Source organism: Astyanax mexicanus, chromosome 20 (assembly GCF_023375975.1).
Source record: "Astyanax mexicanus isolate ESR-SI-001 chromosome 20, AstMex3_surface, whole genome shotgun sequence".
In the NCBI taxonomy this organism is placed as follows: Eukaryota; Metazoa; Chordata; class Actinopteri; order Characiformes; family Acestrorhamphidae; genus Astyanax; species Astyanax mexicanus.
The window spans coordinates 40,262,550-40,281,162 of record NC_064427.1 but is presented as its reverse complement, the minus strand read 5'-3'; the positions used below and the strand labels follow the sequence as shown (position 1 = coordinate 40,281,162).

The following is an 18,613-nucleotide window of genomic DNA, read 5'->3' as shown; positions in this document are numbered from 1 at the left end:
GCTTATTTTAGTTTTTCTTCACAAGGTGAACCCATTATTCTAAAGAATATTTATTTATTATTACAATAATTCAATTGCTTTATAAAAGGGTGCAATTCTGCTTTATGCTATTTTATCAATATGTGAGTGGCATAAAACTTGAAATAACAATAATATATAGTTTATCACAATCATTTCTGGGACAATATACCGTCCAATAAAAAACATTGTGACAGGCTGAAAATGTTTGATCTGTTTCAAGAATATTTTTTAAACCTTTAATTTCTACAGGAAAGTAATTAAGAACAATTTCCTATTTACAATTACGGCCTGGAATATACAAGACTAGAACAAAAAAAATACTTAGAATAAATTTAACAATACTAAATACAAAATATGTAGTGAATGCATACAAAAAATGCCTTTAATACGCCGGTAAATAGCAAAACAAATACAATAATCTAGTGGTTCTCAAACTGTGGTCTGGGTACCGAAGCTTAATGCAAAACAAAAAAAGGATGCATTAAAATATTAAGAACTGAAATCTATAAAGTTTCCACCTGTAATTTACATAACATTACATGTGTTAGAGTTTAGTGCTTTACCCACTAGAACCTGTATGTAAGCTACACTTCAGTCCTTCACTATCAGAGCTACAGTTTTATCATTATTAACATCAGATTCATTGGCCCTAGAATAGAAGTGCCTTTATATTTATTTGCAATGTAGGAAAAAAAAAATGAATAAGATGGTGTGTCCAAACTTTTAACTGTATTTGATCATTTCAAATGGATGCAAATATGTTTGTGTTCACAGAACATACATTTTACTTGGAAATTGCATTACCTCAAAAGCCCGGCTTGTTACAATGAAGTCTTGCATACAGAAAAGCACTTAAGCCGTATTCAGACAGTGCTAGGCATACACTTAGGCTCCGATAGTGAGCGCAGTGCTTGAGACGTTGTTGAGCCACAAAACAATGAGAGGTCTTTTCAACCAAGCATTACGACTGGGGCCAATCACGGGAATCAAGTCATTTTATTTTCGTTATACTGAAACGCATTGGATTGTGCCCTGTTAACCTTATTTTTACTACGCCATTTTCATCAGTCTCCATACCTTGTTTAGGCTTTACTAAATGACTCATTATAAAACTGGAACGTACAAACTGAAAGGTATTTCTGTGGTAAGTAAACGTACGTCACAACGTACAATATAACAATTAACTGCTACAATTTAACAATGGAAGTGCTAGTGACAATTAGCAATACAATAGCAGTGCTCCCTTTTACTAATAAAGAGACTTTTACAAGCTGTACCAGAGACTGTAAAAAAGATGGACGCCGTGTCGCCGTTCCCATTCATTCAATGAAAATGAAGCTAAAATCTTCCTCCATGTTGGCGATCCTGAAACCCGAGTCTGTAGAGCGCAGTAGAGACCAGAGGAGGGAGAAAGACTGTGGAGAGACCGCCTACTCATTTAAATAACCCCGCCCCTGAGGGCTGCCTCTAGGTCACAGGCTGCAGAGCGGAGTGAAGCTGACAGTCTGTTATTGGTCCCGCCCATAACCAGCCCTTTTACAATAACCACACCTTTTTAAATAGAGCTGAATAACGTTTTAAAAAACGAATTCTGTGGGGATATACAATAATATAAGCAGAGGTTACACTAGCTGCTGCATTTAAATAATGGAGGTAGAATTACAGTATATTAGAAAAAAACGTGATTGAAAGTTGTTCTGTTTTAACATTGAAACCTATGGGGATGGGTGGGGTTACGCAGCTTTCTGAAACCGAACAGCAGGGGGCGCCCGACCTGTGGTGGCTTCACTTTTGAGAGACGATGCTCTGTACAGCTATATACAGTCTGAGCTGTACAGCTAGGTTATATTTATATAAAATTATTTCTGCAGTGAACACTACTACATAATCACGGTATGTGTACGCTTGGAAAGTTTATAAAATAGCAACATTGCTACAATGAGGAAAACACTTAAACCCTGAGCTCCTGTACATTGTGCACAAGTAGAAAGTGTACGATCTTCAGCATCACATGAAGAATGAGATCTAGAAAAAATGTATATTGTAAAGATAAATCCTTGGATGATGATAGGCTATCTGACTGTGTGTGTGTATCTGTGTCTTCGTGTAGGTGGATGCAAATGTAAAAGATTACTGTATTCTGTAGAGTCCTCAGAAGCTCAGCTGTACTTCAGGGTAAAATGTAATGAAGCTATTGAAAAATCCAATATTCCAGCTGGACACTTATGTGCTCTTCCTCCTGTTTCTTTATAGCCATATCCTTCTCTCCAAAGCTCTTGGTCTCGCACTGCAAGAGAGATGTTGTGGAAAGCAAAAGTGGCTGAAATGTAACCTTTATATTATATATTATTACATTGTTTAAATATATTTTCCAACATGTCATCTACAGAATACGCTCATTTTGCTTTTTAAATCATTCTTGAGGACAGTAAAACTACCAGCCAATTGTAATAAAATCCAATCAGAATATTAATATCCTTATATATAGTGGCATTAATGGTTTAACATATCATTAATATATTAACATATCCACATTCACTCACACACACAATTACTACTTATTCTGGGAAACTGAATGCAGTGAAAACCAATTGCAAAAAAAAAAAAAAAACTTTCAGAAGCTTATTGATCATGATAAACTATTTTTTTTAATTATTCTTTTTTATATATATCAATATCACTATATCTAAAGAGCAATAGCACATCACATTTTTTGTCCATATCATGCACACATAGAAATACGCATGTGGACTGATACGATAAAGAAATATTACTGTAAGATAAACTGTGTTTTTATAATTACTGGGCTTTTTATTTAAGCTTTTATGTATTTTTAGTATGTTGTATATATAGATGAGTGTACGCACTAAGACAAATTCTTTGTATGGGACATACTTGGCAAAATAAACAGACTTTGATCCAAATTTTGGAACAGTTTTTATCCACTAATGTAATGTATTGCAGTGCTGTTCACTCTCTCTGTGTCTGTCTCTCTGTGTCTGTCTCTCTGTGTCTGTCTCTCTGTGTCTGTCTCTCTGTGTCTGTCTCTCTGTGTCTGTCTCTCTGTGTCTGTCTCTCTGTGTCTGTCTCTCTGTGTCTGTCTCTCTCTGTGTCTGTCTCTCTCTGTGTCTGTCTCTCTGTGTCTGTCTCTCTCTGTGTCTGTCTCTCTGTGTCTGTCTCTCTGTGTCTGTCTCTCTGTGTCTGTCTCTCTCTGTGTCTGTCTCTCTGTGTCTGTCTCTCTGTGTCTGTCTCTCTGTGTCTGTCTCTCTCAGTGTCTCTTTCTCTGTCTGTAGGCTGGTCAGCTGTGGATGAGTGCTGGCCCTTTGCTCTGCTCCTCCAAGGAGACTAAGTCTCTCTGATTGGGGTCTAGTTGACAGAGCAGTGATACCCCCTCCATTACCTCTCCTTCATGCCCCTCTCCTCTTTTTAGCCCGGACTCTCTGAGTGGCGGTCTCCTGCCCCGCTCCGGAGGGACCTGTCTGGGACAGAGGCGATGATTGTTTCCCCTGACGTTTAGAGAGGAACTGAGAGTAAAAGCTCGTATGCTTCGCGCTCTGCCAGCGTTAGCCACTTCCTCCCGCACTGGCTCAGTGCTAACCCCGTCAGTCTGACTGCAGGAAGGTCTGACAGCATGAGATGTAAGACACAGGGCAGCTCCACCTTCCTCCCCGGATGAGATGCTGTTGCAGGGGCGACTCGCGAGAGTTCACCAGCTCCTCTCAAAGCTGTGGGGGAGCTGTGAAAGCTCAGCTTTCAGATCCACCGCTGCTAAACTGAAAGAGTTCGATTGCTGTTTCAACACGTCTTTGTCAGGTTTGAGGGAAAACGAAGGCTGCCATGTTGAATCAGTGTTTCTGCTGGCTCCTGTCAGGACGCTCTTGATGTTGAAGATGTGCAGCTTCTTTTCTTCTCCCACTGAAAGAGAGCTGAACACCAGTGGGGAAGAGGTGCAGGTAGAGCTGGGCGATATGGCCCCCAAAAAAAACAGATTTTCGATTTAAATCATTTTTTTCCCCTACTAAAAATCAAATTAAAGATTATAAAAAAATGGTTAATAACTAGTTTTTATTTATTTAGTTTTCACTTAAATGTCCCCTTTGTGGTTAAAGTGCAACCAGAAACAAGCAAAAAACTATTGTAAACAGTGAGAACATCCAGTAACTTTTAGAAAGCTTTCTCCAACATAGTTTAGGTACCGACACAATGCACCCTCAAACGTAAACAATAAATAAATAAACCCACCCTCAAAAAACAAATAGAAAGAAATAAAATGGTGGAGAGGGGCGGGGCTAAGCCTGTAGTACAGGAGCTCACAGGGGCACGTCGGTGGTGAAACGGAGAGAAAATCGATTTTCATAAAAACACATCGTCCTTAATTGTAAATTCGAATTAATTGATAAAATCAATTAATCGCCCAGCTCTATGAGTTATATCAATAAAAAAAATGACTTGGTTTTTAACACATATACAGTATTTATAGTATCTGTTATAGACTGGTGCTCATTACAGGAGCTGCCCTCAGTTCACTGCATTTAAGCCGAGCAGAAACAGCAGAATACTATAGGCTTCCACAGCTTGGCAGTGATGTGGAATTTATACCGTTTATATCGATACTGAAATAAAATAATATCGACCAAAATTAAGAAATACATTGCGATATAAATTTTGTCCATATCGTCCAGCAATAACCTATAACATTTGGCAAGTTAGTTTAAATTGAACTGCTTAGTGAAAAATAGGCTGTATCAACTTAGCAGAGGAATTTCCTGTTCAAAAGAAATCTAACCAGATGTATGTCTCCAAGGTTTCTTCCTCTTAAAGGGAGTTTTTTCTTGCCACTGTGTCACCATAAAAATTGGCATCTCTGTGGTGCTGCTCATAAGAGGCGTGGACCTGCTTTTCTTTGTAAAGCTGTAAAAAGCGCTATATAAATAAAATTGAAATTGAAATGTTTAATATGTTTTTTTCCTGTTACTGAACTCATACCGAACCACAAGGCAAAGTTGCATGCTGTTACACCTGACTGTGTGTGTGTGTGTGTGTGTGTGTGTGTGAAATTTATCTTTATCTCACATTTAAGTTAATGGTATGGAAATCTCATTCAGCATCCTTCACTCCTGGCGTTGCCTATCCGCTGCAAACAGCCCCCTGCGTGCAGACTCTCCTCTCCAAAGCTGCTTCACGTCACCACTGACCTTTCAGCATGTGATTACCCTCTTCATCCTCCCCCTATCCATTATTAATCACTCGAAGGACTACAAGACAACAGGGCCTCTGCTTGTTTTCTTCCTCATCGCCTCCTAATTATCATCAGCTAAAGACCGGGCCTTGCCACCCCTCCGATTTAATTAGCACTCCAAAGAGGGAGAGCGGGGCAAATGTTTGCAGAGAGTTAGGGTTAATCATCTGGTCTGAGGCAAAGGAACCGGGTCTGGGGCCCTATTTTTACTGTATTTAGCAGTAGCGTGTGCTGGACTGAGCCACTACAGATGTGAGGTAAAAAGGTGTGAAAGGGAGATGTGCTTCTGTCAGAAAATGAACTAAAGTCTACACTGGTGGAGTTCCAGCTGAAATGCTGAGGATCTTCAACATATGACATATCTGAGTCTGAAAACACCCAACCTTCAAATCTGATCTGATTTTACACATCAGATATGTATCTGATCTACTTGAAGGCTGAATAAAATATGCACTAAAATGTGATTTAATGCTTTCCTTTTTTCTATGCGTTTTTCGCTTGTTTACATACAACCTGTTATGGAAATGTAGCTTGATTTAGGTCATAATCTCAGTGAACAGTTATCAAAGTGCTTTACAGCACAAAAATTAAAATCTGTTAAGTTACTGCACTGAACAGTTTTGATTTGATTGGATTTATCCCACACTGTGGCTTGGTGATCATTATGGGTTTTTAGTTGACTGTCTTTTCACAGCAACCCGACCCACAGGCAGCACGCCATCCACGCTTAGATCATTAGAATAATTCAGCTCATTTAGTCATATAGGCTGAAGAGGCAATTATGTCACAGTATTGTCAATGCTTCAGTGTTTGCTTTGTGGATGGTGTCCACACGCTACCCCTACAGCCACCCCTTAATAAACACACACACACACACAAAAACACAAAGACACAAAAACACAGCCCTTCTGAGTGTGTCATCATTAACCATGGCTTTTCAATCTGGGGAGGAGGAGATGGTTCCAGTCACAGGTGATGCCAACGTATGTGTGTGTGTGTGTGTGTGTGTGTGTGTGTGTGGGTGGGTGGAAGTGTGTGAGAAGATGATTCATTAAATGAGAAATTAAACTAGGTCAACAAGCAGAATGGGTCTATTATACAGTTAACCCAGAAACTGACATTCAAATCACCAGCGATAAAAGACTGTGCTGCAGTTTGATGTTAATTATGTCCACAGGTGGAAATTCTCAGCTTTTACTGGGGGAATCCTCTCCGAATCCGAACGCGGGGGTATGTTTTACTTTCACTGCAGGATCCCTTAAAGTAATTATTATAATTAATGCTTATTAAAGCTGGAAAGTAGTGCATTTTGTGCCTTAAAATAATAAGCTATTTTTAGAGGCTTAATTCAAACCGAGTAGGGCTTTATGATAATTACATAATTGATTTATTGTACAATAGATGGACATGACCTTCATCATTTTTGCTGGCTTCAATATGGCCCATTGTGTATATTGTATGTTCGTTTTCATAAGAATAAATGTCACCAATTTTTAAGCAAGTCAAACTATTCTGACCACAGCAGGACATTTGAAGGTCATGGTCACATGCTACTGTAAGATTACTGGCAAGTTGCAACGTAGAATTTCAATTATTTCCTTAGATAAAGATGGAGTTTTCCCATTATCTGATAAGTGCATGTAAAAGCAAACATCTGATACCTGAGTCCTTGAAGAGCATAAAAATAAACACAACTTTCTCATGGTGGGGCTGAATAGTATCTTAGGTCACCTGTAATCCACCAGAAGCATGCATCGACCTAGACTGCTGAACAGTTAGTGATCAGTAGGAATTAAAAATAAAATAATTAAAATAATGACACACTTATGAGTTCAGTATGTAGCTTCATTATTAATAGATAGATTAATCCTCTTCGTATCCTAAAGTGATGGTAGTAGATTAATTCTTAGAGGCTTTTTGGGAAAGTAGGTCTGGATCAGTGTGCTGCTACTCTGCTGTTACTGCTGCTACTGTCAGCATAGCCATCACGCTGTACTACCGGGAGATAAACACTCATTAGTGGGAGTTTTTATTTTTTTATTTAAACATGATTCTCGTGTTTACACACAGTCACACAGGGCAAACGCTGACGCAAAGCAAAAGATTGTGTATATATGCGGCTTCTTTGCAACCCCCACGCTTCCCCATACTGCAAAACATGATACTACCTTAGACATGTGCATATTAGTGTAACTAGCTAGTTCCAGTGGACTATGATCTGAGAATCACCTGAGTATTAGCAGTCCTGGGTAGGGGTGTGTTTATTAAATTGATTCTTCGATTTAAATCGATCTTCATTTTAATGATCCGATATTGATTCATATAAACCCGAATCTATCTTTAGAATTAGCCCATATTCTCGTATACGCCCAACTTACAGAATCACTTTTTATCTCGTGAGACCATCCTGGCGAGCACCGCTCTCTGACTGGAGCGAGCTGGAGCACTGCAGGCAGTTTCTGTAAAAAAAAAAGTCATTTTCTTCTGTATTTCCACTCACTGCTGCCTGTGTTTATCAAACTACTACATTTAACATGTGTCACATTGTTTTCCAGTGTTGTGTTCTCCTGTACTTAATCAGGGTCAGCACTAATATCAACCGCTTCACCGGTTAAGCTAGTCCTCCTTTAGCCGGGTTTACTAGCCGTACACGCGGCCGGCGCGCTAGCAGCATCAGGCGCTCGCTCAGTGTAACAAGTTTAGATTAGACTGTAGAGTAACCTGTAACTGAGTGATTTAATGTATAAATAATTGAGTTTTGATCGTGTTCTCTATGAAGCGCTGTTACTAATTCAGATTATAACGTGATTGCCGGCCGAGGAAGAGGCTCTTATATGAGGGGAGAAGAACTCCACTCAGACCGGCTGTTTTTTCTTTTGAATTTAATAAAGTTTTCTCTCCTTACATCATTCATTTTGCTTGTTGTGTTTTTATTGTCACTTCGCTTATTTTACTACTGAACTAGTGGGTCTGGGCAAATTTTACTTTTATTCACAGATGAATAAGAAATTTATGAAGCATATTATGTTTTTGTTTTATGTAACTAAAATATCAGTATATATGTTCATACAGCGTTATTAAAAATGATAGCTTCTGAAGCCTCATTAATGTTCTGGAACCCCGTTATGTTTCACACACACGTAAACAGCTGAGTAACGTGGCCATTCCAGACCTGTATAGAGATGAGAAACACGGTGAAGCAATTAACTAAGCTACATTAAATGATATTAAAAGAAGAATGTAACTGTTGTGTTTGGTCTATACTATATAAACACTAATATTTTAATAATGGAAGTTTAAGTGTTTCTTGTATAATTACAACATTTCATATGTAAACTACAGTTTTTATTGAAACTGAAATTTACCAAAATTAATCGATTTTGAATCGAATCGGACCTTGTGAATCGAACTGGGACAACAGTGACGATACCCACCGCTAGTCCTGGGTCATGCTGCTTGCCATCAGCAGCCAGAGTCAGAGAGAGCCCAATTGGTCTGTCTCTCTCTGGGTGTCTGTTTTCTGAGCGTGCTGAAACCCAATGATGCTGCATCAGCGGCAGTTTGAAAAGAAATATTGGCTCTTTTTATGTGTCAGAGAGGGCATGTGCAGGTCTTTCCCCCACACTAGAGTTTAGAGCACTGTCAGTGATGGAGGGAGTTCATATGAATAGAGATTGAGTAATTGGTCTTTTAAATTGGATAGAAAATAAGATTCAATTAGAAGAAAAAGAATCGAGTATGACCTTGTTACCTTTCAAATAAATCAAGCCCACATTTGTGCTCGAATATTTTATTTTAATTTTCATTTCATGATGTTATTCATTTTAAAAAACAAATACATTTTTGCCCTGTTTGGCCTGTTGTCATTTGCTAAAATTGAAGCAAAAAGAAGATAGACAGAAGCGCAGCCCAACCGGGCAACAGAGAGTGAAAGGCTAATTCCCTGTGTAAAAGCATAATTAATTATGGAATTGAGTACACTGCATGACATAATTACATCAATAGCTCTCAAATGATAAGATTTAATACAGTTCAGATGAGCTCTGTGCATTATTGAAGGTTCTGGGCAACTCGCCACACTATTACAATGACCACTGGACCACTGACAAAGGAAAACAGTGGTGCCACAGATACTGCACGCTACACAATATGCTCCACAGTCCTCCAATTAACAAGTGAACCCCACCACTGTCCCATGGAGCAAACTCTGAACAGTATCTAGATTTATCATTTCGACCATGAGTCGCCGTGCCAGTGCCTCGCAGGCTTGGACAGTAGCCTCACACAGTTAGCACAGGCAGCCAAAAACAGTCATAACTCTCATAAAATTTGCTGTCATATTTTTCTGTGTTTATTTTGTTTTCAAATGGAAGCGAGGATCTCTGGCGTCGCTGAAGCATCATGCTATCTTTCCAGCTCACAATCAAGCCTCCCTTTCTCTACTGCTCTCGTTCTCTCTCCTACCATTCCATCCATCTATATTTCTGCACCCAGAGCCCACACACACTGTCGTGCCAGGTCTGTAATGAAGAGCAAATGAAGGAGCCAGTTCACTAAGCAGGCTGTTTTAAAAGCTGTCGGCGGAACATTAGTGAAACTGCTCTGATTATACAGCAGCTCCCCACAGCCAGAGAGACTTCTGCTTACTTTTGCACAAGGATCTCCATGGACAGTTAGTCACAAAGAGCAGTGGGAAATCAGAACCGTGCAACCTCAGAGATACACACACAAAAAGCTGTATATATGCCCCTATAAGCCGTCACATTAAAACCATGGGAAGGTGAAGTGAATAAAATTGATTATCTTGAGACTAGGGGTGTGCTATATCATATCATACGTGATAATATCGCCAACATTTTTTAATATCGTGAACGATATTATACTCTAAAAATATCGTGCCATATCACCCACCCCCACTTATTACATCAGGGTACTACTTTTTCACACTGTTTTCATTTTCCATTATATATCTACTAGACACGGATTATATCTGTCCAGTATCATTTATTTTACTTTAATCCTGGATATATGGAGATATTTAGAGTGTATTATAAGTCATCATTACAAAATCAGATTACAAATCTGATCAAACTCTTGTATTTTTTTATCTCTCAGGTAGGGGGGTGACATTACATTTTCATTTTGTTGCAGTAGTGTATTCTTGAAAAAAAAAATAATAATAATTTATATCGCCAAGAGTATAGTTATCGTGATAATACCATGAAATATTGTGATATTATTTTAGTGCCATATCGCCCACCTCTACTTGAGACACCTCTCAATCAAGAGATATGCACATAAGACAGCAGGTGCTGAAAGCAGGATAATGGTCAAAGAGAAGGATCTGGGTCACTTTAACTAGGGACAAATTCTGATCAAGGTAGAGAAGCGGGACAGCGAGTGTTCAAAACATCAGGCAGGTCTTTGGGGATGTGTATGCAGTATACAGTGGTTGGTACCTAGCAACAGGAAGGCAAGCGGGATGTGCGTGTGAGACACACCCCTCAGACAGGTATGAGAGGCTTTTATTATTGATCTTTTGGGGAAACACCACAGTCAGTAATTAAACATTGGAAATATAATGCACACTGCCAAAAATGTATACTATAAAAAAGGAAACCTGGGTTTATACTCATTTCTGTATCACTGTATCAGCTTTATTTATATCACCAGCTGGCTCAGAGTTAAAACACATGGAGGTGGGGATCACTGAAACACTCCTTCATGCAGATCAGCGCCACTCAGTGGCAAACACACACACACACACACACCACATAAGTGAATCTTATTTATAACATTATAAAACTTCACTGGGAGCTTCACCTCTGCTCACTGATCTGCTTTATGAAATATTCACTCAGACTTCTTCACATCACAGCATCTAAACCCTTCTGTCCAGAAGAACAGCACTGAGCAGGTCCAGTTTACACGAGCTTTACTGTTGGAATATTAGGAAATCTTATCATATTGGGTCAAACAATGACTCTAATGACTGGACTGAATTACCTACCAATGTATCTCCTCTGTATTTCACTGAGCAGGTTACAGTGATTGTGGGCTGCAATGCGGCACCGGCTGTGTATTTTAAGCCATATTTATATATAGAGAAATATGTTACATGAATATTTTATTGGTGAGAGTTACTTAAAAGCTTTAACTTATCAGAGCTCTTTTCAGTCCAGAAGCATCAAGCTGGTGAATGGACTGAACCTCAAGTAGCGGTGGGAAACATAATATTTTATTCTATTGTGATTATTCTTTAGTTGTTGTTATTGTGGTACACTATATTTTTTTAGTTTATTGACAATACTGTCAGTTAGTGCTGAGGGTCAGGACTAATATCAAAATTAACATTTTACATTGAATGCGATTATTAATTGATTATATTATTAAAAAACAAACTCTTTGGTAAGAAATACTTAGGTGCTCATTTGGTTCAGTGTTTGAGTTCTCCTCCATGTTGCTTCTTGAGTCACCTGACTAAAAAGACTCGTGCAGTCCACAGACCGGATATTAAATATACTTTTTCATTTTGCAACATTACGTGACGTTAACAACTAAACAGCCTGTATTTTCAACTTTCAAAACTACAATGTGATAATTATTCTATGTTCAGAATAAATTATTCAGTTATTTTATTTTATTTTATTATTTTACTTAATTTAGCCAAATACATATATAAGATTAATTCAGTTCTCAATTCAGTCAGTCTTTGGCCAGTGCTTAAAAGAACACTGTCCAACTGCACATTTCATTATACACACTACAAACAGTGTGTAATCCATACTATTATTTAAATCTCTGTATTTAATATAGGAGAGTATTTTAACATGGGATTCTCCTTAGGCAACAAACCATTTGGATTAATTCACTGTACCCTACATTTTTTAATTTGTAAACAAATATACTGCTTTGTTTTCATTTACCTCCTAAAACAGTTATTTTTCTTTGTTGCCGTTACATTACAAGGCAATCATGCTGAAGCAGTGGTTCTCAAATGTTTGTACTGTTATAACAGGAACCTCCAAAGTTCCTAAAAAGTTGTCTGATTTTTATTCTCAACAAAAAACCAATATCATGCTATATAGGGTTCATTATTAAAACCAGCTAGCATTTCAACTTTCAATTAAAATTGATGTTATAGTTTCAACTTTGAATTTGGTGTTGATTTTGAAAAGTGAATCATTGTTGTATGTTCAACCTTTAATAACCCATAGCTCACTAAAACTAGAAAAACCTATAGTTAACAGCATTTACAATAACATTACATCACTGTAGTAAAACTACAGAGTATAAAGAATGAAACCCACAACTACTAATCTCATTAAACATGTGATCTCTAAAACACAAGAGTAAAACAAAGAGAACATGAACACACCCCCAGATAAGGTGAAGAATTGGTGCCAAATTAAAAAGCAATTAATGCAAATGTAAGTAAAACCACTTCCATCCCTCCATCCAACTGTTTTTTTATTGTATGGTGATGAAATGTAAAATGTTAATTCAAAAGGCAGAAGGCTGAGGACATTATGTTGATTTAATGCTAAAATTTCCGCTTGCACGACCATTAACATTAAATGTTGGTTCAACTTGTTTCAACATTTAAACAACAACAGACATTACTTCAATCATATTTCGACCACATTTTCACATTTTCACAGGTCGGTTGTGTGCAAGCTGGGAAGTTTTTAACCTGTTTTTTTGTAAGATTTTTTTTTTAAACTGGTAAGTTACATAAATATGGTCAAAATCTCTCTGAATACCGTGATATAATATTTGTACCATATTTTCCATCCCCAAGTTCCAGTTTCTGCTCTTAGGGCCGAGAAAAGTCAGGCTTCAGTAGCGTTAACCCACTTCACCACATAAACACAGCGCGCGCACGGCACCAACAAAATGTATATATATATATAAATATATATAAATAACAAATAAAATTACATTAAAACCGAGAGACAGGACAGCTCGGACAGGGCAGCTCCCCACCAAAAAACACAGAACACGCCTCAGAGAGAACCAATCCTCCTCCTTACCTCGTCTGAACATTCTGGAGATGGAGTGAAAGTCTGATATTCCCGTCAGAATTTTCCCCTCATGTTGGTCCGCTGGTTCTGCGATACTCCGCGAGGAGGAAGAGGAGGATGAAGAAGAGGAGGATGAGAAGGAGGATAAGGTGAAGGATGAAGAAGACGAAGTTATCTGCTTCTCCTCGCCCTCAGAGTGTGTGGAACTGGGTGGAGGTCCAGATAAACACTGGAGGAACTGACCCGACTCAGGTGGAGACTACTGCCGCCCGCATCCCGTAAAACAGCGGCAGCGGCGGCTCCCGAATCCCGCGTTCAGAGAGGAGAGTTAAATCAGTAAAGACTCCGAGATAAAAACAAGAATCCAGAAACACAGTCCGCCCGTTACACCGCTCCCTCCCTCAAACCCCCACAGAACTACAGACTCTCTGCTCACAGCTTCTACACTCCGCTCTTCTACATTATACAGGTCTAATATCAGAAAACGCCCCAAAACACACGCACGCGCTCCTCACAGTCACAGTAAAGCTGTGTGTAAGTTATCAGGACCAGCAGCCCTCCCTCCGGCGCGAGGAGCTAGGCTAGGCTACCTGGCGCGAGGAGTCTCTCTCCGTCGCGCGCTCCAGTCTCCCTCGCGCTACTGAGCCGCGGTGCGCGAGCCCGGCAACAAGATTCACCCTGAACCGATTCGTTTCATTTGATTCAGTTGATCCACCTGAAACGTTTTGAAGCGCAGTGATTACACAGCAGTTTTCTACAGATACCTTCACATTTTATTATTTTTTTTATATATTTAAACATTATATATATTTGTATGTGTTTATATTGAAGTATTTCCATTTTAGGTGACTTCACTTTAACTTCTACTTTTTACTAAACTACATTAAACAAAATAATTTTAGCCATTTAAAATTGCCTGTGCCAAAATCAATGAGGTCAACATCATCACCATCATCATCATCAACCGCTTTATCTGGAGCCTATCCCAGCCGGCATCGGGCGGAAGGCAGGATACACCCTGCACAGGCCGCCAATCCATCGCAGAAAATAAATAAGGTGATATTCAGAATGTATAAATGCAACATAGTAAAAGAAAACTAATTTTTGAATATGTGTATTAAACAAGTTTTTTATTAAACTAAAACAAAACATTCTTAAACCAAAATATTGCTTGTTGACAAAATGTTATTTATTATTTTGGTTGGTAAACCAAGAGTGACACTAGTCTTCTCACCTAAAATAAATTGGTTTAGCAAGAGTTTATTTACAAACATTTGTACACTTAAAGGAAAACACGTTGTACTTTTACTCAGCTGAGGTCTAAAAGGCCTTAATATTCATCTTGGTCAACAGTGGTTTCTTAGACAGTGTGAAATGTGAATACTGTCCTTCCGTACAGTAAATGAGGCCTGCCGTTTCTTTAATGTTCCTATGGCTCATTTTGAGTTCATGCATACATCATTGCTGTGTTCTTGGGAGAAACTTTGGTAGGCCAACCCCTTCTGTAAAGATTCTTCACTGTTTCATATGTTCTTCATTTGGAAAAGTGCCTCTCACTGTGGTTCACTGGATACTCATTTCCAGATTGATCCACCTAGATCCAATTCTTTGCCATCCTTTCCAAATGTTTGTTTAATCATGGCATATTGTGCCGCTTGTACCTTGTTTTAATATACTGCACTGGAAGAATTCTATTTAAATGATGTATAGATTCTACAGGGCTTGTAGTAATCAACATTGGCCATAATCTGCCTTTGCTTACTTGGTTGACTGATTTAAAAAGGGTGAAGTTATTTTTTAAGACAGTGTAAGTTCAGTTAAAATTCCTTATTCATTTGGTCTGTTTATTTTGGTTGTCTTTTAATAAAAAAAAACAATAAAAATTGTACGTAATGGATCATTTGAAAGGAATAAGAGAGTTGGCAAACAAACCAAGTTAATGTCCTGTCCTTTATTCAGTTGGAATGTTGTGGTAGAATCTGAAGCAAGCAGTTAATAGGAGAAACCCACCAATATAAGTTCAGTACAGAGGAATAAACACAAATTCGTCCAAACAGATTTGCAAGAATAATAAACATTTTAGTTGCTAAACAACAGTTGTCTAATACTGTATTTTTTGTCTCATTTGTTTGATTTGGTTCTCCATATGGACATTTTAATGAAGTTTAACATTAAATTTATGCAGAAATATGGAAAGTTCTGAAGGATTAATAAACGTTTAAGCACCACTACATTGTTTTTGTGTGTATATACATTAAAGCATTTAAATAAATATTTAGACAGAACTAGAAGTATATACACACATATACATGTATATACACATATACATCTTTTGCTGTAAATTGTACATCTGAATATATTAGACCTGTGTGGACGTATAATGACTTTTTAACATTCATTTAAAAGCTGTTTTCAGTGGAAGGATGGTCCCTCATTATATGTGAGTCTTGGTCCTCCCAAGGTTTCTTCCTCCTGCAGCTCTGGGGGAGTTTTCCTGTCTCTGTGCTCACTGAGGATTCTGTATTGTATGTTTAATGTTTTGCCTGATTCTCTGTTCTGTGATCTTATATCTGTAAAGCTGCTTTGTGACAATATCAGTTGTAAAAAGTGCTATACAAATATATTAGATTAGATTTGATACTATGTTCTTAAAATGCTCACCCACCTTTCTCTGTTTCCTCTCTCTCTCTTTCTCTCTCTCTCTCTCTCTCTCTCTCTCTCTCTCTCTCTCTCTGTTCATGGTAGTGTGTTTGTGAATGTTAAAGCCTGTTTCCCTCAGGGTGTTCTTGCTGTCCATGTAAGCGTTATCTTTCAGGCACTGAGGGAGTGTGCAGACCGTACCTTTATCTATCGTCTCATCTTAATACATTTTATTCCAAATGTGTGTGATTTCTCCTGTTTTGCATGCGTTCACCAGCACACACCACAGCCTCCTGGTGAATATTTTGATCTGCTGTAGAGAGTGCATTTATTTGCATGTTTATTTATTTATTTATTGATTTATTAAGTTGGTAATGGCACATTTGTTATGAGCACAGTTATCATGTGCGGCGCATGTGAGTTTCGTGCTCTTTATTATAACATTCATATTCATAAGCAGGTGTTTGTAGTAACAACATTTTCTCAGTTACATTTACATATTATTTATACTTGAAATTTTTCTTTTAAGGAATAAATCTATACATTCCCAAGGGCGTGGAGATGTATGTTCATTATTCTGGTCATTGACTGTGAGGAGTTTAGTGTGTTTTTCTCATATTCATTTTGTATCCTGTTTTCTTTAGAATAAATACACACGGGTTATACATTGGCTATAAAAAATTATGGGGAATTTTTATAAACCGAAACTTAATCAACACCTCAAATTAAACCTAAATTTAATCAACAGCTGAAGCTAAACCTAACCTAACCCTACACCTCAACCTAAACATAACTTAACCCTACACCTCAACCTTATCCTAAAAGTTCTTTAAACTCCATTCTAAGCTAAATCAACACCTCAACATTATCCTAAGCATTCTTTACACCTCATTCTATTACTTACTTACACCTCTCTCCACCTAAACTTAGCCTACAACTTAAACCTAATTCTAACCAAACCTCTCATTCAGTATTTAGTTCAGTTTCCTAACAGAGAGATGCAGGATTAGCGTGGCTGTGGCTGCTGTTCTAAATTCTTCTACATGGCAGGTTGTGTTGTCTGTACACCAATCGTCGTGAGCTGTGGTGTGATTTATTAAATATGAACAAATTCTTTGTTTAAGTTGGTGCAAATGGTACATTTTGGTCATATATTCTATAGGATATTGTTGTCATTATTAGTGAGGTGCTGGTGTGGTCTGGGGTGAAGTGTTCAGTTGTGAAGCTGCAACCTGTAACCTGAACAGATGGACACTAAAAGAGAAGGCGGCTGCACATCCCACCCACAGAGAAAACTGACAGGTCTATTTAACACAAGGTGAGACCAAACTGTCAGACTATTTCTCTATTTCTCTCTTTTTTTCTTTATGTTGTTCCCTCACTCTTAAAAACATTGATTTCTGGGATATAAACTTGTTGCTGCCAGAGAGCCACTACCAAGGGAGACTTCCAGAACATGTGGGAGGTGTGTAGGCGACCACCTTCACTATGTTTTTGAGTAAACTCAACCTAAACTCTATTGTTGACCTCAACAAGCAGTCCTGAAAAAGTTTGTGAGTTATGAGATCTTCAAACTTAAGCCAGTGTTACACTTTACAATTTTGGCCATCAGTCATTTTAAAATGTATTATTACTCGGTGCTTAAGACAGCTTAAAAAGTGCGTGATTTGATCAGCCGTGGTTTTATGTTTTTTGGATACAATCCGGGTTAGCACCCGAACATCCCTTTCAGACAGCTTCCTCTTACAGCGTCCACAGTTAATCCTGTTGGATGTGGTTGGTCCTTCTTGGTGGTAAGCTGACATTACCCTGGATACCGTGGCTCTTGATGCATCACAAAGACTTGCTGTCTTGGTCACAGATGCTCCAGCAAGACGTGCACCAACAATTTGTCCTCTTTTGAACTCTGGTATGTCTCCCATAATGTTGTGTGCATTGTAATATTTAGAGCAGAACTGTGTTCTTACCCTGATAATTGAACCTTCACACTCTGATCTTACTGGTGCAATGTGCAATTAATGAAGATTGAACACCAGGCTGCTCCAATTTAGCCATGAAACCTAAAATCCCACACTAAAATGATGACAGGTGTTTCAGTTTCATTGTCCAACCCCTGCACACACGCATTTCTGGACAAGCTAAGAGATACAGAGCCGTCACTGAAAGTAAATGAAGCGTGTGGACTGGCACGTCAGAGTAATATAACAGGACTGTACTGTTTCATTCTCATGAATGTTGTCCTGCCTGCTTCACTAAAAAAGTTACTGTTTAAAAGTACAGTTAGCAGCATAATTAGCCCAGAAACAACACTAGAAACTGCATTCTCCCTATAAGCTGAGAATCACAATGATTTTGATCATTATTTTAAAGTAAAATGGCTACATAATGTTACTTTATTACAACATCAAATGCAGACCTGAGATAATTGTTGTCTGTTTACCAACATATCCAATGTTTTCTTTTATTTTACAGACAGACTTTTATTTGATTAACTCTGAATAACATGACTATAGTTAAAATAACCTCATAAATCCTTAGCAAACACACAGATTTCTACATTATTACAGTTTTTAAGAGCTTATCTCTGGAGCAAACCCTTCCAGACATGGACCAGTATAATCTTTAAGATCAGGAACTTATTCAGTGAGGAGAGGTAGAGTGATGAATGTTGAGGATCTGTGACCTCTCA

General features: G+C 38.2%; 1 protein-coding gene across 1 annotated transcript in view; it reads right to left on the bottom strand.

The window, feature by feature from the left end:
* LOC103047081 (reticulon-4 receptor-like 1) overlaps window positions 1–13,524 on the bottom strand; it is a 196,463-nt gene extending 182,939 nt beyond the window's left edge. Inside the window, exon 1 of the mRNA XM_007229775.4 lies at window positions 13,294–13,524. Within this exon, the coding sequence (XP_007229837.2) occupies window positions 13,294–13,306 (13 nt within the window). The 5' untranslated portion in view covers window positions 13,307–13,524. The remainder of the gene's footprint in view (window positions 1–13,293) is intronic.
* Between the last annotated feature and the right edge of the window lie 5,089 nt (window positions 13,525–18,613).